The sequence below is a fragment of the Equus caballus genome, chromosome 5, assembly GCF_041296265.1.
Source record: "Equus caballus isolate H_3958 breed thoroughbred chromosome 5, TB-T2T, whole genome shotgun sequence".
In the NCBI taxonomy this organism is placed as follows: Eukaryota; Metazoa; Chordata; class Mammalia; order Perissodactyla; family Equidae; genus Equus; species Equus caballus.
Window position 1 is genome coordinate 96641197 of NC_091688.1, and position 24966 is coordinate 96666162.

A 24966-nucleotide genomic window follows, 5' to 3' on the forward strand; every position below is an offset into this window, starting at 1 on the left:
GAGTGGGAGAGTAAGTCTCATTTCTTTTATCACGTAAACTGAAAGCAGCCAGAAGGAGGTAGGAATAAGCTCTCAGGTACAAATACATGAGTAAACTGAGTCATAAGTAGAAGAAATGAGCTTGTTATACTTTACCAACTCCATAATAAGGTTTTCTCTTAAATGTCAACTAGCTAAATACAATAAACACGATGTTGTGTGTCTACTTAAGGTAGCACCCACTGGCTTTGGTGTGAGATGTTAAGCTCACTCTTAGACTGTCAGCAGTGATGCAGTAAACACAAGAGTAGAATGGAATTTCGAAGAATGTGCCCCATTAAGCAACTCAGTGAAAACAGTGTCCTGGAACCCTGACCTCATCTAACCCGACCAGAGAGTGGCTGTCCACTATGTTCCCTTCCACAAAGCCAGATGACTATGAAGGGGGCAAGGGTGGGGGGAGCAGTGTTTAAACGCTGACTCATCCTCTCCGTAGGACCTGCTTTAATGAATGGGGAGAGACAAGCTTGCAGATAACCAAAAGCTGTGGATAAACTTCATAACCCTAAAAAACAAATGGTGCCTTCTCAGGCAGTAAGGAACAGTGCCTAGAACATGGTTATCATGGTTAATTTTATACATCAACCTGGCTAGGCTATGGTGCCCAGCTGCTTGGTCAAATACCAGTCCAGATATTGCTATGAAGACATTTTTTAGATATGATTAACATTTAAATCAGTAGACTTGGAGTAAAGGACACCAGTCTACAATATGGGTGGCCCTCATGCAATCAGTTGAAGGCAAAGCAATTCTGCCTCAAGACCACAACAGAGAAACCCTGTCTGAGCTTCCAGCTTGCGAGGCTGCCCTGCAGACTTTGGACTCAAGGCTGCAACAATTCGTACACGACTCTCCAGCCTGCCCCGGAGAATTCAGACTTGCCAGGCCCCACAATCACGTGAGTCAATGCCTTAAAATAGATCTCTCTCAATCTCTCTCCCTCTCTGTGTCTCTATACACACACACACGCACATACATGCACACACACGTATCCTATCTGCTCTGTTTCTCTGGAGAACCCTGACTAATAGGATGGTAGTTACTGCCTGCTCACCAGCAGCTCTGAGAGACTAAATATAGAAACGGACAACGGACAGACCATATACGAAAATAGAACTTTGACCTACTATCTGCAGCAACCTCCCCAGAAAACCACCTCTCTTATCTACACTAACAACCCAGGACGCTGCTACCTTAAGTCAGACTTGCAGTAAACCTGACTGCCATCGCTGGTGACAATCCAGGAAGCTAAACAATAGCTTCTGGTTAGTTTGATTAATAACTGACAGCTTCCCTACCTTTTGTCCCTGCTTTCGATGGAGGACCAACCCTAGAAAGCCAAATGCGCCCCTCTGAGCAATCCCACAGGTTCCCCAGGCCACACCTCTGATCAGGGCACACCTGAGCCCTTCCCTTGTTTACACTATAAAGCTTTCCATCTCTGTCTGCCTTTGTTTTGCAGCTTTTTTTTTTTTTTAGCATTTCAGACAGTGATTTACTGCTATCCATTTAAAAGTCACCTGACAGTTTTAAATACGGAAATTTTCATTTCTCACCCACATCAACAGATATTAAAATTTCTACAATTCCTTATGCTCTGCCCGCCTTTGAGTCTGTCCCAAAATATAACTGACAATAGCTGACTCCCTGGCAAGCTTAGAATAAATAGCCTTTGCATGTCCCATTTTGTTGGTCTTCGTTTACTTCCACAGCCCTAAGGTACTGAAATGGCAAGGAATCAGATCTGCTGGAGACCACAGTGGGACGCGGCCTGCCTCAAAACGCTGCTGCCCACAGAGACGGACTTTCCAGACTCGACACGCATAATTCGGAAAGTCGACAAAACATCAAAACATATATTCTCCTCCTACCCAGCACTTTTATTAGTCAAGTTGAATGCTTTTTTTAACTGAAACAAATGGTGATAGAAAACATATGACTGAAAGTCTTTTGTACAAAAACAACTTTAAAAATCTAATTATTTGACTCATGACTTCTTAACAGTAACTTGCTGACTATGCACTTAACTACAAAAGATTCTAAGGATTTCTTCCTTTAGCCTCAACAAATTTACTATTTCAGATAAAAATATAAAAAGTAATATTTCTGTGTATAAAAGTAGCTTCTGACATGCCACGTAAAGAATTTATAACTAACCTGCAAACATTAAGTTGTGGGCATGATAGCTATACAAGTGAATTTATAAAAATTAACATAAGTGGCCGAGAACTTTGAGAGTAGGGAATTAAAAGGGACCAGGAATACAAGTTAAAGCCACATAATCTAGGAATACCACAGTGGGATGCATTTGATAATTAGATTTATTTTTTTTTTAATAGTAAGTACAACCTTAAATCAGTAGAATTTCACAGTAGACTTTTTGGCTAAATCAAATATTTGATTTTTGGCTTATGGCAATTAAGTGTAAACCATTGTTTTAAGTGCTGTTTTCAGCAATATGCAAAAATCACATTTGATTTAAGAACATTCATTTAACAATTTAAATTCTTCAGAAAACATCAAAAGTGAATCACCATTATATTGTAAACACGATCAATATAAATCTTAAGCTACAAAAAAAAGACCATGATCCCCCAAAGCAGCACAAATCTCATCTCCTTCAGAGGCAAATGTACACCAAGATTAACAGAAAGATATTAATAGAATTGATCTGCTGGCAATAAGGGAGACACGAACGTGTTTTTAACAGGGATGGTCCCTGGAAGGCTACCATTGTGAAAGGTAAGGAGGTGCCTTAAAATATTCACTTGAAAATTCTGCAAAGGCTCGTTCATGGTCCATTCAATTATTCAGAAGGTTTGATCTTCTCAGGAAGCAACTTCTAATAGCAGTTCTGGGATGCTAGCCACGACTTGCATTTGGAGAGTGCTGTATTAACAGTGCACAAGAAAAGTACGTTAGTAACCCGCAGGCAAAGACTTCACCTTCTCCAAGGACGCTTTTCTGAATACTAACATCTTTTAAATCTGCACTTTGACTGAGTTCCCTGCACATTTATACGCCCTGTCTGTTATAGGAAGAGAAGAGAAAATCTCCACAGTGCACAGTGAGGCCACTATAAATATGGTGACCCGGCCCTCAAGGTTAAGCAGACATATGCGAACACATGCTAAATTAACAAAACTTACTGCTGCCTTCAAAGCTTGATCTAGATCGTCCAGTAGGTCTTTTTTATCTTCTAAGCCCACAGACAGACGAATCAGTGTGTCACTAATTCCAAGGGCATCTCTGTTGCTCTTAGGCACCGATGCGTGGGTCATGATTGCCCTGGAAGAAAGAGTGAGCAAATTTTCAATCACTATATTATATCAGTGGAGGCATATTTCTGTCTCATAAATTGCAATTATCTTCAAATTTTTCCTGCTCTAAATATTAAATTCTTTATATGCCTATGATTTTTCACAGGCAAAAAAATAAGGAATTGAGAAAATTATCTTTTCTAGTCATGGTTTGAAGTGAAAATCAAGATCTTCTGTCATTTTTATACCGTCAATAAGGTATACTCAATCCAGACGCTAAAGGTGCCTGTCAAGCACCCCCATGCAGGAGGGAAAGACACAGTCTCCAGTGTGTGGATTTCAACACCTGCCTGAATGAGGAATTGGCCAGAAGTCATATACCCCAAGATGAACCAGCTCTCGATCAGTGGATCAGTCCAGAACTGGACCTTCCAAGGCAAATCAGGGAAAGAACCCAGGATCACTAGCAGCAACCAGTGAGCATTAGGAACTCCAGCCCATAACCCATGACAGAGAGAGGCCTGGAAGGATTTTCAAAACTATCTAGCAACTCATCCTCATCATCAACATGTGGAAAGGCAAAGCACCCACTGTGGGCCAGGCACTATAATGACAACTGGGAAACCAAGAAGAATGAGAGCTTTTCTTTACCCTATACAACAAAGCAGGAGCTAAAGACTGACACAACTCACAAAACAGACTAGTCTTCAGCAAATGCCCAACAAGTAAGGACAGTAAGGACCACCAAAGTTCAGAGGAGGGAGAAATTTCTGGGGGCTGAGGCAGCCTGGAGGGACGGCTTCAGTCTTACTAGGCCCTAATACACACGTGGCCACCAACATGCATCCTTTTCCTGCATGCTACCAGCAAAATCAGTGCCTACACTGCTTTCTCCTAACTTATCTCAGACCCATGGAAAGAAAATCTCAGCTGTGGTCAAAGTAAATGGGTATCTTCTATCACTCTAATGACGTTTTACACACAAACATCCTCCTTCAAATGTTCGGCCTTTTCAAGCTCTTAATTCCTTAAAAGAGAGTGCACAGGTAGAATTAAGAAATTAGGCCTCAGAGACCAACAGACTTGGGCATGAATCGGAGCCCTTCCACATCCTGGCTGTGTGGGCTTTAAAAGTTACCTGTCCTCAGAGTCGGTTTTCTTATCTGAAATAACAGTTATCACTTATTGTGTGCCTACGTGAGGCGGCTACTCTATTAGGTCATTTGTGTGTATTAGTTCATTTCTTTAATAGATAAAAAGTGGACATAAGACCTATCTCAAAAGATTGTCACAGACATTAATGGAAGGAACATATATAAACCACTTATAAATACCCAGGATGTTGTAGATGCCACTAAAAAATAATAATTTATAATAGTAGTTAACATTTACTGGGCACATAGTACGAATCAAGGCATCAGCTTAGGCATTTTTTGCCCCTGTGATCTCACATCGACTCTAAGGGCTGGGTTCAGTGTTATCCACATCCGACAACTGAGGAAAACGAGGTTGAGAGAGCATGATGACTTTCCTAAGGTCACAGAATTAACACGTGTTGTTAGGCTGGGAGACCAACCCTGTGCACGCTGGCTCTGCTTCCTGCCTCCCTCGTTGCAATGCTGCACGAGTCGCAGCTGAGTTGAGAGACACAGAAGGAGGTGATAGAATGGACAAGCCCTGACCTAAATTCCCTCGTCCACTGGCGTTGATCGGGGTTAGGGCGCAGCTGGAGAGATTGAGAGCCAAGCAACTTAAACCAAATCCCTAAATAAATCAGGGGAGGTCTATTTTCAAGAGAGCCTTAAAGTAATACACATGTCGTTACTATGAAAAATAAACCAATTTCATATGCTGAGTGTGCCCTCTTGTGCACCCAGACTTACTAGCAGGCATCTTCTGGAAGGACTAAGGAAAACTATACATATTATCTTAATTACTTGAATCATTATTTGGGCACCCTATTTTTTTTTTAACTTTGAGGAACTGCCGTTCTCTCCCCAGAAACTGTAAACCACTAGGAGAGGGCAGCAAATGTGCCGAAAGTAATCCCTGGCGCTCCTCAGCACAATGCTTCCAGACCATTCCAGCAATGTTTATGAAAAGTCAAACACAGAAACCTACCATGCACATTTCACACAGTTGAAAATTATTAGGTAATGAAGTTGATTTACCGCTGCAATAATTACAACATATGGTCATAGTAACATACAAGAAAGTCAGGGTATAGCTCAGAAATGCTCGGTGGGACAGGTAATCAATAAATGATAACCATTTTAATTATTAATCCGATTTTATGGGTGAAATATTGAAGCTCAAAGGTTAAGTAACTAGGGGAACAGGTCTCAGTTGAGATCCAGGCTGCTTTTACCTCCCCTCGTTGTTTCAAGGCAAAGCCTGAAGAGGGAAGTTGCTAACATATTCCTGTGTGACATTTGAGTAATTAGCAAAACTCTGAATCTGTGTTTCCTTGTCTGTAGAATAAGCTCTTAGGCTGCTTGACCTCAGGCTGCTTCATGTTCTAATATCCTCTGGTGCTCTGATAAAATTTGATGAATTGATTGGGTCAGGCAGTGAAGGGCCAGGAATACCAAGTTAGATTTTGGGTTTATCTTGCAGATAACATGGAGCTATTCAACGTTTACCCAGAGAACAGAAAATAAAGGGATTTGACCTTATTATCTACTAAAGCCCTCCTCTGACAATCAAGGGCATGGAGGTGCTTCATCAGAAACACATTCCCCAACTTCAGGGAGCCCTGAAATCAGCCCTTCCAGCACCAAGTCCCCAACCTCCCTTCCAGGGCAGAGGTGGGTAGAACAAGCAGCCCTGGGTCAGAGGTCAGATGATCCTAAGACTCCATGACTGCTGGAATCTCCTTCAGGCAGAACAGAGAAGGAAGCAAAATCTGGGAGGACAAAGCTCACTGATAGGAAGCTCCCATTAGATTTTATCAAGGTCTCCATTCCACGAGGTAGAGTCCATTCTGATTAGACAGGGCCATGCAGTTCTTGCTGTTCAGCATCTTGAATTAGCCCTGATTTTATCATACTCCTTTTTCCAAACAAGCTTCAAAGCTGACATCAAAGTTAAAATACTCAGAAGAACAGAAATATACTCACGGAAGCTCAGCAAGACTTTCAAATCCTCCCAAGCTCTCAGCCAGAGTAAATACCTGAGGCAAAGAAAACGTTCATTTAGGTCCTCCAGTGAAATAAAGATACAAAGGTCTAAAAATAAATGTTTTTAGTCAAACGGCCCTGGGACAGAGGATGGGAAATGGTGGTGAATATGAATAAACTGCAAATTGGGCAAGAAACTCAGAGGAAACATGCGAATAAAATCTATAACGATGATTTCACCAAGTAGACATATCATGTGCAAATTTTTAAAACATTAAAAGTTGATCAAGGGGAATCTCCCACACCTTCCTAATTTGGCCCTGTACTTAAGTAACAGTTAACGTGAGCTCTAAACCTCAGAATTACTACATTGAGAGGCTTAGCTTTGTGCTTACCCTTTAAATAAAAATCTTTAAATGTCTACCAAGTTATACCCTTACTTGTTAATGTGTAATGCTTTTTAAATTAATATATCCATTTAACTCCCTCCTGGAGTAGAAGGAAAACAACTCAGTTTTTGTATTTAGTGTTATAGTGTCACAGAATTTTACAAGTATTTTAAAAATTACTCTCGCAATTGTATTAAATTAAATATACACAATTATCTTTCTGATGTTAGACATGGACAAATTTTAGATACCAGCAGGGCTTTGACTAATCCGACAGTGTCCTAGTCAACAGACCTGTAGTATTTACAACTCAGAGCCTACTGCTGGAGCTCAGTGTAAGCCCAGTGCATGGACTTATGTAGGCCTCCCTGCCAGGGCCCTGAGACCCTCCTGCCACTGTGAAAACTCCCTCCCTCCCTCACCCCAGGTAGATGCAGCCCGGGAAGCACAAGGTTTGGAAAGCCATTCCTAGGCTGGATTTCACAACAGCCTTGGGCAGTGCACTAACCACACGCTACTTCAAGGTTTTACATATCTTTCATTTGAAAAGGGGGTTCACTCTTACGTAAATTTGAAAACCAATGCATTAGAGCATTGTTTCTCTCAAATTGGTGGAAGTGTCTAGAGAGTTAAGTAAACGAACGTTATTCAGATGTCTGCTACTGACATGTGAATTTTCCACCCCAATGCGTTTCATGCTGAAGAGCTTTATGGGTGTGAGCTGCAGGGAAAAAACATGAATCTGAGCTGGATGGAAGCGAGAGACCTTGAACTGCTGTAAGAAGGTCTATGTCTACAATTTACAAACCTACTTTGAATGTTTACCTTTAGGTTCTTGAAGAAAGTCTCAGCATGCTGCAGAGTGCCCTTAATATAGAAAGTGACCATGCCGGGGCAGCCTGTGCACTGACGCTTTGCCAGCTCATGCTGAGGATGAGAGGGTAGCCCTGGAATCACAGGCATAATGAAAGTCTTATTTTAGAGTCAAACAGATCATTTCAGAACAAAAAAATCACCATCTGCTTAAGTAAATTGCAAATAATCCTAATCATGAGCTTTATGGCGCGTTCACATCTGACTACTTGCTCTAGCCCCTGTCTCTGTCTCTCTAGCTTCATTTTGACCTATCTTTTCTACTTTCTCCATGCTCTAGCCACACCAGCTTTCTTTACACCAGCAGTACCAGTCTTTTTCACCTCAGGACCTTTGCACTTGCTGTCCTTTTAACCTGGAACATTTTCCCCGCCTACAAATAAATGTTACATAAACAGGATGCCTAGGATAACCCTTAAAATCCTAGTGTAAGCATATGTGCTTAGAAATCAGATGAACATACCAGGATAAACAACCTTTTCTACGAGGGGATTAGATTCCAGAAACTGAGCAACTGCCATTCCATTTTCGAAATGCTTTTCCATTCGGATTTGCAGAGTTTTCAGACCTCGATTGCAGAGGTAACAGTCAACAGGAGATGGAACTGCTCCAAGAGCTGTAAAATGAACAAATACTGGGTTAGTTTGAAGGTGAGGAGGAACCCGGAAATTTCTCTTGCCCCTCCTTTTCATTATAGAGACTGAGAAGCTAGCCTCAAAGCCCAATGTTTGAGTTTTAGGGGAAAAAAGTAATATATCAAATGAGAAGCACGAGAATGAAACATAAAATATGCTTAGAGAAATGGGCTTTAAAATGAGAGGTGAAATGAATATCCTGAAAACTAAGTACAAACAGTGATAGAAACTTTTTGAATATGAGCACAAATAATCTTTTCTATGATTTTAATGAAATGACATACTGTACATGGTTTAACCTTGTATTTCTTTGAAAAAGTGTTACATGTAGAGAAAAATAGCATGTCAGCTTCTATTATTACTGAATGTTGTACTAACATTCTATTTAGCTTTTGTCTAAAGCAGCCTATGACTTCACACACCTGCAGGACACGCACTTCACTCCCACTTTTTATAAATGAAGGAATTTCTCAAGCAATAGCTATTGCTTCCCTCCTCAGGAACCCCTTTGGTTACTTTAATACTTACTTCCTAGAAAGGCTTTTTTTTTTTTTAGTAGCTTAAAACAACATGCGTTTATGATCTTTCCCTGGGTCAAGAGCCCCAGCACAGCTGAGCTGGGTGCTCTGTCAGGGTCTTACAAGGCTGCAGTCATGGTGTTGACTGAGCTATGTTCTAGAAGGGCATTTTTATTCCTAATTACATCTGTATCTGATCTGTCTGTCAAATCACAATGGTTAAACCGACTCTCTTTAAATAAACCCTTATCCATACTTGAGATAACTAAACAATCTAAACAGGAAATGGTTTTTAGACATCTAACAAAAAATATCGGTTTATATCTTAAGTGCTATTTAAAATTAGCCACCATTCCATGTATAAAAGGTATAGGAAATGAAAGCCATCATTCCAAACTTTTTTTTAAAAAAAGAAAAAATTCCATTAAGTCTTAAAACTAAAAATTCACTGGAGCTTTACCAAATTATGATCAAAATTACCATAGATTTGAAAAATAAAACTCATCTCTAATATCATTAAGCCCTGATATGCTATAACTCTATTTTTATAACCGAATTTTTTTACTTTCCTCTAAAAATCATAACTTTCCCCTCTGTTTCTCATTTCTTCCTAAATCAGTAGGATGCTATCACTTCACAACATTCAGAGGAAATACAAACATCAGATGTAGTCACTCTGGGAGCATAAGGGGAAATCCGGACTATTTAATACTTACAATTTTGCAAGAAACGGAGCTTACTATGGAGGCTCTCAGAATTAAGAGACACTAGGCCCATTACAACATCACTGTGACCTAAAACAAAACAAAAACCTTTAAGTTAAAAACAATGTATGCTTATTTTTCATTTTATAACTTTCTAACATGTGACTTTCAACAGAAAAAAAGTCTCTGAGAAAAAGCCCTACAGAATAAGTCTAAATAAACTTTATTCAATTTGACAGTAGCAAAAGCGATACCTAAAACAACAAAATAAAAATCATAGAAAAATTAAATGTCTCTTTTTAAGCTGTCAGCAGGATAAAAGTATAAACTTTTATGGTATATTTTAATCCTCTGCTCATAAATCATGAGAATAGTTTTGTCTGTTATAAATGAAATCCTAATTTAATCAAAGCATAATTTGTTTTTTTTACTTTCTATATGAGTCACAGGGAAAACCTGAATAACAGTAGAAGAAAAGAGATCAAAATGTCTAGGCCTACACTATTTTCTTCTATCCATGGAAAAGAGCATCAAAGTGGAGACTGTGCACATCTTACCGTTCATATATTTTGTTGCTGAATACATGCAAATATCAGCTCCCAGAGCCAAAGGCCGCTGAAAGGAACAGTAAATTTCTATTTTAAATGAGAAATCCTTTGAAAATATGTTACACGACTTGCCTATTTGCTATTGTAAATCCCATTCTCTTTCTAATTTTTCAAAAACACATACATCTTAAAATTTTCTGAGACCGCTGACATTATTTTTCCCTTTCCTTCTCCAACTAAATAAAACCGCGAAGTATTACGGCCAGTATTCAATCCAAAGGCACAAATTTGCTGGAAACAGCAGGTAAACTCAGGTCAACAGGTCTTCTTTAGAGCAGTTGCTGACCATCCCCAAAATTTATTGCCTACAGCAGAAATGTTGGCATTTTTATGACTCAATAAACATATAAAATAGTTGACGTCAACATTCAGCAATTGTTATGGCAAGGAAGTATAAACTAATCTGCTTACATTTTTATTCCTTCAAACCTTACGATGTGTGCCGTGATTATTCATTTGGTTTGCCATGCTTTTGACTCTTACTCTTTTATTATACTGGTTTCGCCAAGTGTAAAGTCACTTATCAAGAAATTTGTTTGGATTGTTTTCCCTCACCCAATTTTCCTGCAAATTAATCCTTTAGTCTTAAAATGTCTGTTTATAGTGAGAGTTAAAGTTATAATCAACTTATTCACTAAACAATCTATTATCAAAATCTTTCCAATTACTTTATTTAAAATAAAGTGTGTGTGTTAACCTCACTAGTTGTTTAGTCTTTGGAAGGCGTTAGTGTAGGGGGCTATAGGACTTTTTCATTTAGAGTGTTTCAAAACTAGGATGTTTTAGGGGCTGGAACAATGGCATAGTGGTTATGTTCATGCATTTCACTTCAGCGCTCTGGGGTTTGCAGGTTCAGACCCTGGGGGTTGACCTAGAACCACTCACCAAGCCACACTGTGGTGGCATCCCATATAAAATAGAGGAGGACTGGCACAGATGTTAGCTCAGCAACAATCTTCCTCAAGCAAAAAGGAGAGGATTGGCAATGGATGTTAGCTCGGGGCCAATCTTCCTCAAAAAGAAAAAAAGGGTGTTTTAAGCAAGGTATTGCTCAAAGCTCTCTCTACATATGTGTTCATTCATCTCCAAAGTGATGGGTCAAACTAGATGACGTCTAAGTTCTCTCCCGGTGCCCACATTCTATAAACTCTATGGTCAAAAGGAAAAACAGAAATATGTAACTAATATCTGTTGATCTCATTGTGTGCCAAGAACTATGTTAAATCCTTTACATGACCCAGTGAAGCACTGTAGAAATACTTGACCTAACTCAATATAAAATCATTACCTGTATAACTCTGATTGTACAAATGAGAAAAAGGAACTAAGGAAAATAAAATAGATGACTTAGATTAAAAAGCTGGTAGAGCCAGGACTCACAGCCAGACTCCCTGAATCCAGAAGTTCTACTCTGAACCTCTGTGCTGGTATGTGCATTTTGCCTTTTGTACGACTTACAGAAGATCCAGAAGACAAAAGTCAGGAAAGAAAGAGAATATATCCAGTTTTCACGAGGGTAAAACAACGGGAGGACCTTTTCAGAGGATTTGCATTGTGGAACCAATACATGTGGCAGTCTAGGGACAGCGTGATTCTGATTAATTCGGCTGGATTGAACCCAGATTGAAATGAAGCAAATTGCAGTCCCTGGCATGAGGAACGTGATGTTGGCTTCAGAAAGGTGGAAAGCCAGACCCAGATTAGTGATGGTAATAGGAGAAAAAGGGCCAGCCTGATGAGTAACCTGGGCAGGCTCAGGCTAAAACTACTCATGAAATCTCTTTGGGAATAAACAGGAGTCACCGTGACTCAGCTCCTACACTGTATTAACTGGCCTCTTGTAAGAGGTAGATGGGTAAGGAATTGGGATAAAGAAACCAAGAGCGAAAATCGCCTGAGATAAAGAGATGAAGCCAGGAGATTTTCACCTGGAAACAGACTGCTGTACCTGCAACAACAAGCAGCCAAAGGTATGTTGTGAGCCATAGGCAGGTGGCCCATGAAGCTATCCAAATGCACTGTAGCCAGGAAATGTGTTTCAGGAAAGGAAAATAAAACATGGTAGTGCCTTCTGAACAAAAAGGAGGAAGGTAAAGAACACGCTTATGCAAACTCCCAGGGAGTGGGCCAGTCACCTGGTGGCAGCAGCCTGGGCCACGCTGAGGGACCCAGAGCAGAAAGGGGAAAATGTAAACAATTGAGCTTGTCAACATCTGCCTGACAGAAGACTGGAGAAAATAAGCTGGGACTTCAGGAATTCTGCAGAATAAAGGTAAACTACAGGAAGTGTAATAAGTGTGACCACAAGGCAGGAAGGAAAGAGCAGGGAGAAGGTAAGTCCTAATAAGGAAAGGGAACAGAGTTAGATCACGCAGAGGAAACGAGGGAAAAGACAGACAGCTAGTCAATTAGAGAGAGATCTCAAGGTGATCCACCAAAGGGAGCAAAACAAAAAGGAAGAAGACCTGGAAAAAAGTAGGAGGAAAAAGGAAAGGAACGGAGGACGAGTGGGAGGGTTTGACAGAGGGAGAGATGTCTGAAGAGGGGGAGGCAGGAAAAGAGATACCAGTTTATAAGCAGCACTATCAAAACTTACAGCTACATGTGCAACATGAAGTGGAAACTCATAATACAAATAAGGCAAAGGTACAGAGGGCAAAGCATACTCTATGGGGTTGAGGGAAGAGAAACAAGAAAGAAGAGAAATGGAGAAATAATATATGTGAAATACACTGAGATGTCATTGCATATAGCTTTGCTTTTCCTTTTATTTGAAAGGTTGGTCAGGTAAAAAATATATACAAACATAAGTATATGAGGTGTGACTGAAAAATAACGTGACTGACTTGTAACCAGCACATAAACATTCAACTCCCTACTACGTGCAAGGCACCAACAGAAACAATTCCATAACAAGGCCAGGTCTTCAGAGCTTACACATCCTAAGAGAACCTAAAAGCTTTAATTAAGACAACGTTTAAAACACGCAAAATCCCATATCAGATATTAACCTAGGGTTGAAAAAACATATTAACCAATGGTAGAAAAGGTCTAATTTTAATTCTCTGTCTAATCAATAATTATGGTTAGATTTCATGAGTTTGAGAATGATTTTTTAATGTACACAAGTCCTTCCTTTCCCAATTACAGGTGTCTGTACAGCCTACTAATCATGCCAAAAAAATTGCGTTCATTTACCTGGAAATACGCTGACATAAAAGTATTATCCACGACCAAAATAATGTCTCCATATTTGTGCACAGTATGTGCACAGGCTTCAATGTCAACCATCTTCAAAACAGGGTTTGTGGGGGTTTCAACCCAAACAAGCTGAAACAATTCAGTAAATGACAATAGTTGGTTAAAATACACTTTACAAACTTACCTCCCGTATACTGTGACTATCTGGGAAGCCAGAAGAGCACGGGTGATGAAGTTGAAAGGCCAGAATCTGAATTCTAACCCCATAAATTTCTGAGAGGTCAGAGCTAAGTAACTTACCCTCTATATTCCTCAAATTCTTCATCTATATAATGGGATTGGTAATATTTGCCTGATAGAACTGTTCTAAGGATCAAATAAGATGATATACATACAAGCAGAAAAGTGCTAAAGTTAATTATTGTGATTATTTTCCATAAAAAAGAGGAAGTAGGGGCTGGCCCAGTGGTGTAGCGGTTAAGTTCGTGCTCTCCGCTTCAGTGCCCCAGGGTTCAACAGTTCGGATCCAGGGCATGGACATATGCACCACTTATAAAGCCACACTGCGGCCAGCGTCCCACATATAAAGTAGAGGACGATGGCCACAGATTTTAGCTCAGGGCCAATCTTCCTCAGCAAAAAGAGGAGGATTGGCAACAGATGTTAGCTCAGGGCTAATATGTATTCCAAAACATAATTCAGTGTCTGGGAACTTTGTTCTCAAAGATAAATAACATAGACAGTCTAAGGTTACATCCTAGAATTTTCATTAAAGGGACCTATCCCCATAATGCCAAAAAATACTTAATATTAACTTAATATTAATAACTATTACTAAAGCCAGATGCACTAGAAACTAGAAACTAAGTGCCCATAATTTGAAGAAGAGCATGGGGTTTAGAGTGAAGAAGTGACACACACAGCAGAACACCTGGCTACAGCTCACTTAAGAAAAAACACATTTATCTGTATATTCCAAAACCTAGCACAATTCGCAATTCAGGCACATAGTGGATGCTTGATAGTTATTGAAAAGAGCAAAGACAAGAAAAGAATTCCACTAGTTAAACAAGGTACCACTGTATTATGACATTATCTACAGTTTTCTTCTTAAAATGATTAATTGTCCTTTTTTTTATTATCTATATAAATGGACAAGAAATCTGGTTTCATGCTCTGGAGTTTTACTGAAGAAAAGGTAAGGTAGTTAAAATAATGCACATTCTATGAGAATCAAATTATTTAAAGAACCTATAAAAGTTATTTCTGGGCAAGAGTTTATTATTCCCACTGATAATTAAAAAATAAATTTAAAAAGTGTAAATAAATACAAAGCAGTTATTATATGGACTTAAAAAATTTACTTTAAATGATGAGGTAGATATTTCAGGGGAGAAAAATGTATTAATTCAAGTTGGTAAAGAGCCACACCATAAAGTTGTGTTGACAAGAATTAACATACTCACAATTTGCTGTCCTCCCTTAGAAAGACCCAGACCAGCTATTTTAACAAGTATCTTTTCTCCCAAGCAAGATAAAAAACAAATTCCCTTGAAAAGAAACCTGAATCACTCAAAGCTCACCCCTGTGTTAATCTTCAAAGTAATTACTTGTGTGAGAAAAAGTTTTCATTTTTTAGCATTCATTGTAACATAATCTTGAGCACAATTCAAACCTTTTAATCATTAGCAAGAAGTTGGAAAAGACTGACTTTTAAGACGCTGGTCCTTCTTTTACGCATGCAGAATTTCAAGGAGGTCTCAAGAAAGAACACGGCCTATGCCATTCACTCAGGCACAGCACACCTTCGGGCAGCACACAAGCTTCTCAGGATGGACGCTCAAGATTGCTTGTGGCCCATTCTCTGCTGCTGAAGTATTCCTCAAGAACGCTGAAAAAGCCACTATGCTTAGGGTTTGGGGGTTTGGCAAAAGTGTCCTTTTGTGTAACCCAATCTCTGTGATGACTGCTGTTACCAACACTAACTTGGTAACGCAGTTAAGAATTGTGTGCTCTTACTAACAAATTTTTAACAATTAGGTATCAGGTACTGTACCAGGCATTTCATAGGCATTATCTCATTTTATTCACAGAACCACTTTTCTATAAAGCAGAAATTACTCCCATTTTGCAAATGAAGAAAGTGAGACTTTGGTTAAATAATTTGTCCAAGATAATACAGCAACTATGATGCAGAATTAGAATTCGAAACCCACTCCAGAATGTGTACCTAACCATTATGCTTTAAAATCTAGGAGACACCAGATCTATCTTACTCTTGTTGATGGTTTCCAAAGGCTTTTAATAAAATTTGTTATTCAGATTTAAATTATGTCCTCTAGTAAATACAAATGATAAAAACAAAATATCACAGGGAAAACAGACAAAACTGAAAATTGAATTACCTTGGTTTCTGGTGTAATAGCTGCTTCTAGCAATTTGATTTTGGAACAATCAACCAAAGAAATCTTTAATCCAAATTCAGATGCCACCTCCATGAAGTACCTGTTTGTACCTGCAGCGGAAGAGAATCAGATAAAATGAAAAGAATATTGTATCAAGAAATGTTCATTCCTTATAGGTATAAACACTTTAAAAATATAAGCAAGTGTCAATCACCAATAATAACACAACTCAAAGCAATTCTACTTTGGGTAAATAATTTACCTATCTTGTATAGTAAAGAATATAAGGCTTGGATTTTAAACTAAAAGTTAAAGAGTCAAATAAAACACATTTGATATCCACACTAAGTGGCACGAAGCAGAAGATGTTTCTCAGAACATACAATCTCTACTCTTCAAACATTAAGTGGCATGTTTTCGGAAACATCAATATCTTTTTAAACAATTTCTTCCTAGTACTCAGATCTAAAATAAATGAACCAAGGTTAATGAAATGTTCAAAATAAATTTTTCAATCTGATTATACTTTGGTAATAGAAAAGAACTGGTTATTATTCTTTGTACTTTCTCAATCTTTTTGTTACGTGGTTCTGAAAGTTTTAATACTAAGTGAGACAATGTAAATCAAACTACTAGAGTTTTATAGTGAAAGAAGATAAATCATTTGACTTAGAATAATTAGAATAATTTGTTTTATAAACACTGCTCTGGATTTGATTTTTACCTATGCAAATTTAAAGGGAAAACTGCTGTTATCGAGAGTCAACCAAAAACAAAAGGAAAAACACTCTATGATCAAAAATACACTAAACTTTCGATGTTATGTAGACTGACCCTAGGTAATATAAGATTGAAAAATAATGTAAAGAATTGTTAAAAATCAACAGCAATTTTCAAGATTTTGTACTCTATTTGCTACGAGGTCTTTATAAGCATTCTAGAAGTAACTAAAGGTTTGAGATGTTGTCATTTAGATTCAACAAACTATCACAGGGACCTAAGATAAAATACACAGCACTTTGCAAATTTCTGAGGGATAAAATGATTACTAAGGGTGAGTCCCTTCCTTCAAAGAACTTACAGATTTAACTTCCTGTTCAGATAGGAGAGAGAAAAACTGTTAACAATATACTAGAAGTCACATTTTAATTATTTGGAAGCATTTGGAATATATATGTATATTTACAAAATTTTTTGCTATTGTTTTGAACACAAAAATCAGTCTTGCTTAAAGGTAAGGGCAACCTGCCTGCTTTACCTTCCACTCGCCACTTTACATAACAAGCATTTGAACTCTCTAGAATGGAAGTTCTTAAATTTGGATCCATAAATAGGCTTCAAGGGAACCCACGGATGAGCTGCAATGGGTGAGACCCCCCAACTTGACCCTAAAATTAAAACAATAAATGTTGGGTGTCATCTTAAGTACATTTTTCATGGAAAGGGGTCCATAGTCTTCAACAGATTTTCTAAAGGTCCCCTAAAACCAAAAGGGGTGGGTAGAGTTAAGCTCTCTGAGAGTGATCTGGGTTACAGTCCCTCTTTATTGCAGGTAAAATTATAAATTACACTAGAACTCTCTCCCTTTGAACACTGCCTTCTCTAGAGCAAAATATGTTTGAAAGTTGATCAAGTCCTACATCCTCATTCTAGCAGCTTAAGTAAAATTCTCATTAGACATTCTCTCTTATAAGCAGTTCCAGAGCAGGGACCCAAAGTGTTTATGCCCCTCCTTTACCAAGTCTGAGCCAGCATAGAGCGTCTACAACACCACTAAAATATAATAAATAATCAATAATCCTGGTAACATTGCTAATATAATTCAGGACCCACTTTATTATCTTTAAAATATCAGCTGTTACAACATGAATGAGAGCGGTCACTTACCTCCATACCCATCGTCCATACAAATAATGTGGTCTCCCGCTTTTAAGAGATGCGTGATAGTCACAGTGGCTGCTAAACCTGAAGCAAAGGCCAAACCTAAAATAAAAACCAAGTTAGAGTAAGCCAAAAAGTCAGACCTACAGGTTAAAAACACCTACAGTATTTACTTGCATTACCTTATAGCCCTCTCTCTGCTGACAGAAGGACAGTCACCGCTGCTGAGTTACCAGACATCCCCTGATTAATACCATTACAAAATCCCCCTTTCTACTTCAGAGATAAAATATCTTCAAAACAAAAAATATATAATTCTGCTCTGGTTATAACATTTCTCTGAAACACTTCAGGGAAAGAATTCTTTACAAAATTCTGAGATAAAGGGCCAACTGCCAATTAAATTACAGTTTAAAAACACCAAACTGTAAAGAAACTTCAAACTTGGGGGACAGAGATAAGATATATTCATTCATTAACTATATGGATATGCAATTGAGCAAATAAATGTTTTAACGAAATATCAAAATCAGACCTGAGATGTGTCTGATAAATTTAATACATTTTTAAAAATTTTTTATTTGGAATCTCTTTTTAATAAAAGTGATCCTGAATCGTATATTGAACAAAAATAATGAAAATGAATGATTAAAAAATAACAGGCATTGTGCACATTAAACTGTAAAAGAAAGTACCCTGACAAAATATCAATATTCCACCTTGATGCTAAAAATTACCTGTGACTGGTAGAAGGAATAATCCAATTAACTTGAAAAGTATAATGATTGTAAAATCTTCTCAGAAAAGTCTAGGTTGGAATTACAGTTGTTTACTAAGCAGATCTGAGATCCAACAGTGAATTCATATAGAAAGCTACACTTAAACCCAGTGGAAAACAACCACTTTTACTGGAGCCCACTTAAAAAAGTGTCTGACATGTGAACACTCAGCCTTTATACTTCTTGCAGGAAATAATGTTCCCCAGACAGCACTAAATTCCAGAGATTTAGTGTTAATCTCATCCAAGACAAAACAATCCCCCCTCCCAAATCCCAAACAAACCCAACAATTCACGTTAACATTTCTAATTCCTACACACTTGTGGTGAGAAGCCTCATAAGACTCATCTTCCAGTCACGATTCTGCTCTCATTTAGTGTCATTTATAAAAATAGACAGCAAGGACTTAAATCTACTCCTTTCATGAAAAAGCAACACAAGATTCAAGGAATCAATCCCCAGTCTCTGAGAAGACATTATCAAGGGCACCTGACTATTGCAAATGTACCTCAGTACTATTCTCACGCACAAATTACCCGGTGAATGAACCAGAGTGTAAGAAAGCTTATATTCTCATAGGTAGTGTTACAAAACTTAGTTGATTTTTATCTATTTATACTGACAGGTTCAGATGAAGAGCGCATTTATATGAATACCAAGTGGCAAGTTTTGCCATTTTGCCTCTATTCGTATTTATTTTTACCTAATAATGACACAGATGCATATTCTACCAGCTGGGGGACCTTGGGCAAATAATTCAATGTCTCAGTAAAATCAGAGTTTTGAACCAGCTAATCCCTATTCTTTCTAATTCTGTACTCTGTGCCTCTATGATTTTCTCTATATATGTAAGAATGCATTCTGGACTTCACAAACTTGGAAATGGAAATCACTTACTGTACTTAGCCCCATCCAGTGTCGCCACTGCTTTTTCCAAGCAATTCCTGGTTGGGTTCCCAGAGCGGCTGTAGTCAAAACCCTGAAGAGAAGGTAGAGTGCATTTTAAGAGATTTAAGTTGATTATCAGAGTCCCAAAAGAGATCTCCACAACTATGGGTTCATCCTACCATCATGATTTTCTATTGTTTATATATGATGCATCTTGCCATTAGACAGAAGCATAGCAGTGTTGTGGCTATAGCAGTGTGGGGAGGTTCTGAAGTCAGCCAAAGTGGATTAGAATTCTGCACCTACCACTTATGAGCTACATGCCAATAGGTAAGTCACTTAACATTTCCCAGAGTCAATCTCAGTATCTGTTAAGCGAGAACAAAACACAAATATCTAGTTCATAAAGTTGGTGTGAGGATAAAACGAAATAATGTACCATAAGTTCTCTCCATGGCGCCTGGCACATGCTAACCACTAAATAAATGGTTGCTTATATTATTAGCATTATTATTATATTAGACTCACCTTTACCCATTAATCTGGGGATATTAGGAAAAGGGAATCACCTGAGCCAACAGAGTCACCCCAATTCTAACCTATATTTTACCTCCTCAGAAATAAGTGATGCAAGGTCTATTTAGCATCCAACAGGAAGCTATGAACAGACCCTACAAATGCTCAAAGTTCAGATGCCGGCTCTACAAAAGCAACTCAAAAAATAGAGAGGGGGGCCGGCCCCGTGGCTGAGTGGTTAAGTTCGCGCTCTCCGCTTCGGCGGCCCAGGGTTTCACTGGTTCAGATCCTGGGCGTGGACACAGGACTGCTCATCAGGCCACATTGAGGTGGCGTCCTACAAGCCACAACTAGGACACCGAAATATACAACTATGTACTGGGGGGATTTGGGGAGAAAAAGCAGGAAAAAAAAGATTGGCAACAGTTGTTAGCTCAGGTGCCAATCTTTAAAAGAAAAATAATAGAGGAATTCTTGGCAAAGCCGCTCCACGCAATACTTTTTTAAAATTTGCATTATGTTCCTTTTACATGTATGGCACCATACTAGCTGTATCCATCCAGTCATTTTATTTAATCCTCAAGATCTGCTTTGGGGAAAGTGAAGCCAAATGTTACAGGGAGCATCGGAGCGAGAATTCAAACCCAGTATTTAAGCACTGAATAAAACCCTATCATTTCCTCCCCTGCCTCATACAGTACATAACAAACACAACCACTCTTTACATCTTTGTTTCTGATTCAAGAGCTCCTAGTATTAGTAATAATTTTTTTTAAGTTTTGTTGCTTTGTTTCCTTGTTTCTGACAAACTGAGCAGACATATTTCATAGAGCTCCGGGATATTCTCACCCCTCCTCACCATCAGCTCCTTGACGTGAGCTGCCACTGGACCCACCAGACACAAAAAAACTGTTTGGATTCATGCGGCTATTGCCACAGAAAGGTATGCCATGTTTCCATAAACATTCACTGCAGAGATCTAACGTTGTGGGGAGAAAAGAAGCCTATTTCAGCAGCAAATTTCCACCCTCTTGCCCATTCAATGGCTTTCCAAATGGAAGCGGAAAATTAGGTTGTTTCTCATCTAGCTCCTCAAATTCTCTTTAGTGCTGTTAACTGATGTTTTCAAGGTATTAAGAGGAGTTTGTGGATTTTTCCATCCCTTCTGGCTCTCCGAAAACATTTAATTATTAATATCATAGCTAACTAGTTAACTTTTGTACTAAGTGCTAAAGCTTGGGCAGCTACACATTCATGAAACCCTATACTGGGAACAAACCATGTGCTTGGAAGATAGGCTGTGTACACATTCTGATTCCAAAATACAGTAGCTAAAAGTATCCTACACCAGCTGTAGAATTCTACCTCCCAAAGCAAAGGGCTAAGTCTAAAAGATTTTTCCTGAACTTACATAACACACTAAAGAGATTTTTGAAGTATAATCAAGGTTTTGGATTTACAAAGTTTAACTAATTTCTTCTAAACTCAGCAACTTTTAAATACTCCAAAATCCATCAAGTATGCTACCAAAAGGGAAAAAGCTATGTGATTAACAAAAAGGACTCTCTCATAAGCCTTAAAAGTCACTTATCTATGACTCTGGGTCAATATTTTTTTCTATAAAAAGCATATAATACATATCCTGCCATCTGACCTGGTTGTTGTGAGGATCAAATAGAAAAAGTGTAAATATGAACACTGTGAAATACTGAACAACTGAGCACATGTAATGTACCATACAGCTTAACACACAGACCAATAATTTATTAACCCCATTTACACAAGATCAACCTGAGGCTTGGACAGAGTAAGTAACTTGCTCAAGGTCACCCAGCTCAGAAGAAGTGGTGTCAGAATCCAAACCCAAGTCCTCTGACTACATGATTTTTGCTCTTAATCACTAAGCCACACTGCTTACATGATGCAGTGGGGTAGATTATTGCTTGCATTGTTGGAGTATAGCACAGTGTGGCCTAATGCCTAAGAGTGGGGTTTTGGAACAGGGTTGCAATCCTAGCTCCACTACCTGTTAGCCATGTGGCCTTAGCCTAGTTATTTAATATCCTCACATCTCAATTTTTCATGAGAAAAATGAGAATCTAGTTCAGTCTATGGTTGTTGTCAGGATTAGCCAAAACAGTACATGTAATACACACGATATAATACATGTAAATATATCTTTAGCATATAGCAAGTACTCAGTAACTATTAACGATGGAATACAGCTATCAGGAATGATCTTGATTCTAGGTGAATTATCAGATCCTTAAATTTTTTTTTTAGCTGACTCCTTACCATATCTTTATAACTGCTGCTGCTACAGGTAATTCAAGGAAGTTACGATCCTCAGTTTTGAACTGCAAATTTGCTAAAATCACATGAATTTCAGTCCAAAACCATACAGCAAGTTGGACAAATTGTTCCTTCCTGTCCTGCTTATCAAAAGAAATATGCTCACTATGCCATCCAATACAAAGCTTAACGGCAAGGATTATATCCTTGCAATCCTTTTGGGGTGCCATCCTGATGTATAAGCCATCTCACAAATATCTTGAGTGCCTTTTTAATTTATAAGCCATCTTATTTTCTCGCCCAACCCTGGACCACCCCAGACAGACCCAGCTCACCAAGTGCTGGCCAGGAGCCTCTTGCTTGAACGTGGTGGCCAATGAGATGGGGGGCACTAGAGCCCGGGAGGTCCATTGCTCTGGTTCCTGGCCCGAATGGATGGCCTGCGTGGCGAAATGTTGGAACCTAGGCAGGAAACCGTGCGGGGAGGCGTCTTTTCCCTGCATGCTGAGCTCCGAAGAACGAAGAGAGGAAAAGAGCGAGTAAGATAAGAGTAGGGAACTGGTGCGTCAGGGTTTGGAAGACACACAGAAGAATCAGGAGAAAGCGAGCTAAGGGTAGTGAGCACGACCGGTGGCCAGCGCACAAAAGCCAGACCCCCGGCTCAGAGGCTGAGACTTTATTAGCTGGCAGGAGGGTTGCATTCGCCGCGGAGCGGAGCCAGCGCGACCCAATGAGCGAAGGCCCCGACGCAGCCCCCGCTCCTCATTGGCCGGCACGGGAGGCGTTGCCTGGAGCGTCCCCGGGACCGCCCTTCCCGGCGCCGAAGATGGAGTGAAGGCGGAGTCCGGGTGTCCACGTGGTGTTGGCCCCTGCGGGCGAAATTCCTGAGTCTCGGCCATGGGGTAGCTACCCTGCTCGCTCCTGTGAGCCACTCGGGCGTGTGTGTGACCCTCGGGCCGGAGGTCCGCCGGGGACATGGAGAACGGCTGGCTTGGTGTTGAAAAGGAGCAGCCTGTCAACAGGCCACACAAACAGCCTCCTCTTACGGCAGTCCGTGCCCCTGACCCCCGCCCGTCCCCACCACCCTTTGTCCTGAGGGCGGCGCTGACTGACGCAAGCGACAAAGTGGAGATTCGTTATGAAAACCGTGGTTCAAGCTGCCAGATTTGTAGCTTAGATTCTCCTTAACCGCAGGTAGCCTCCCTTTTAAGGTACACTGAACTCTGTCGTGACCCAGTACTTCGGATGATTGAAACGGGAGTGAGGGTCATATTTTTAAGTACGGTAATAGGAAGCTACTGCAGTGAGGATCTCTAAACAGAACTCTGGCAGCTTCCTAAGAGTATTCAAAGTTAGGCTTTTTTCAAGCCATCCTTATCTTCTTTTGAAGTACCGGGAAAAACTCTTCCTGGTGAAAAAGATAGTGTGGCTTTGAAAAACTTATTGGAGCCTCATATCCTTACACAAAATGCCTTCACTGTTACACAATTGACAGCAACATCCTTGTAGGAAAAAGGAAACAGTCCCCTGTCACAATTTACCCTTCACCTGCACCCAGAGCCCTACTCTCACAAGGATCCCTCCTTTAAGACAAGCAACCAAAATCTCCTTGTTCCCTAAACAGTACAGACTTGACCTATTTACTATGGTGACTATTTTCTAGGACTAGGGAATTTAGGAATATTTCTATTCCTGCAAAGTATTAGCTAAAGATCTGAAACTTCATTAAACCAATTAAGAAAAAGGAGAGTGCAGAATAAACAAGCTCTGAAAATTTTACTGGAAAGATGGAGGCAATTTGCTTTTCCAGTTAGCCTTGTGGACTGTCGCCCGCAGTTGCAAAGGGCAAGGAATGACAGGTACCGCTGAGGCTACTCGGTTGTTTAAGCAATCAAAGTTTATTGATAGAGAGAAACAGAACAAGGAACAGGGATGAAGGGAGCAACAAATGGGTACTTACAACATCCACGCCACAATCAGCCAGGGAAGTCACAATATGTACGGCGGGCAGGAGCGCCGATTCTCCGGGTCTGAGGCAAAGCGTCCTTTCCTCAGTGAGACTCCCAATTGTTCTATGCCTGTGACTCCCTTTTATCCTAAGGTTTCTCTGGGTTCTGACTCAGGGTTTCAGACATTTGGATACTTTGAGTTATTTCTTCTTGTTCCCACGGATGTGATGTTTCTATCTTTTTTGTTCCCATGGATGAGATGTTTCTAAAGTTTAGTCAGGTGCCTGTTGGGGTGACCAGCCCAGACAAGGAACATGACGCAGGTCATATTCTTTGTAACTTGGGCTTTAGAGTTAGGGCCAAAGTGGCCATCTTTGGCCCCGAGTGCAGACACATTCCTTCGTGTAGGCCCCAGGCCCAGTGTCCTTGGAAGGCGGGGAGGTCAATGAACTCTGTAGAGGGACACTTAGGCATCAAGCACTAGAGAGGCGCAATGCCTAAGGGCCTGCAGGCTTTTAGAGGCCTAGCAAAATGTTTATGCCTGGGGGAAAAATGAATGAACTCCAAAACGCTAACAGATATTAATATATATTTAATTAATATTTTTCTGTTAAAAATATAACATGGTATCAACTGTAACTCATGTCCAGAGTTATATTTAACTGTAATACATGGGTACTTTTTTTGTTTAAAGATTTTATTTTTCCTTTTTCTCTCCAAAGCCCCCTGGTACATGGTTATGTATTTTTAGCTGTGGATCCTTCTAGTGGTGGCATGTGGGATGCCTCCTCAGCATGGCCTGACGAGTGGTGTTCTGTCCGTGCCCAGGATTCAAACTGGTGAAACCCTGGGCCACCGAAACAGAGCTCGAGAATTTAACCACTCGGCCGTGGGCCCGGCCCCCACATGG

The 24966-nt window shown here is 39.7% G+C and overlaps 1 protein-coding gene across 1 annotated transcript; it reads right to left on the minus strand.

Moving 5' to 3' along the window:
* Positions 1–1896: 1896 nt before the first annotated feature.
* On the minus strand, positions 1897–24475 carry CTH (cystathionine gamma-lyase). Its single transcript, XM_005610499.4, has 13 exons — positions 24068–24475; positions 22443–22616; positions 19309–19390; positions 17639–17734; positions 15752–15861; positions 13344–13475; positions 10095–10152; positions 9550–9627; positions 8144–8296; positions 7633–7754; positions 6419–6471; positions 3189–3327; positions 1897–2928 (listed from the first exon to the last, which is right to left on the minus strand). The coding sequence occupies exons 2-13, from the start codon at positions 22608–22610 to the stop codon at positions 2902–2904; spliced, it is 1218 nt and encodes a 405-aa protein (XP_005610556.2). The 5' UTR covers positions 22611–22616; positions 24068–24475; the 3' UTR covers positions 1897–2901.
* Between the last annotated feature and the right edge of the window lie 491 nt (positions 24476–24966).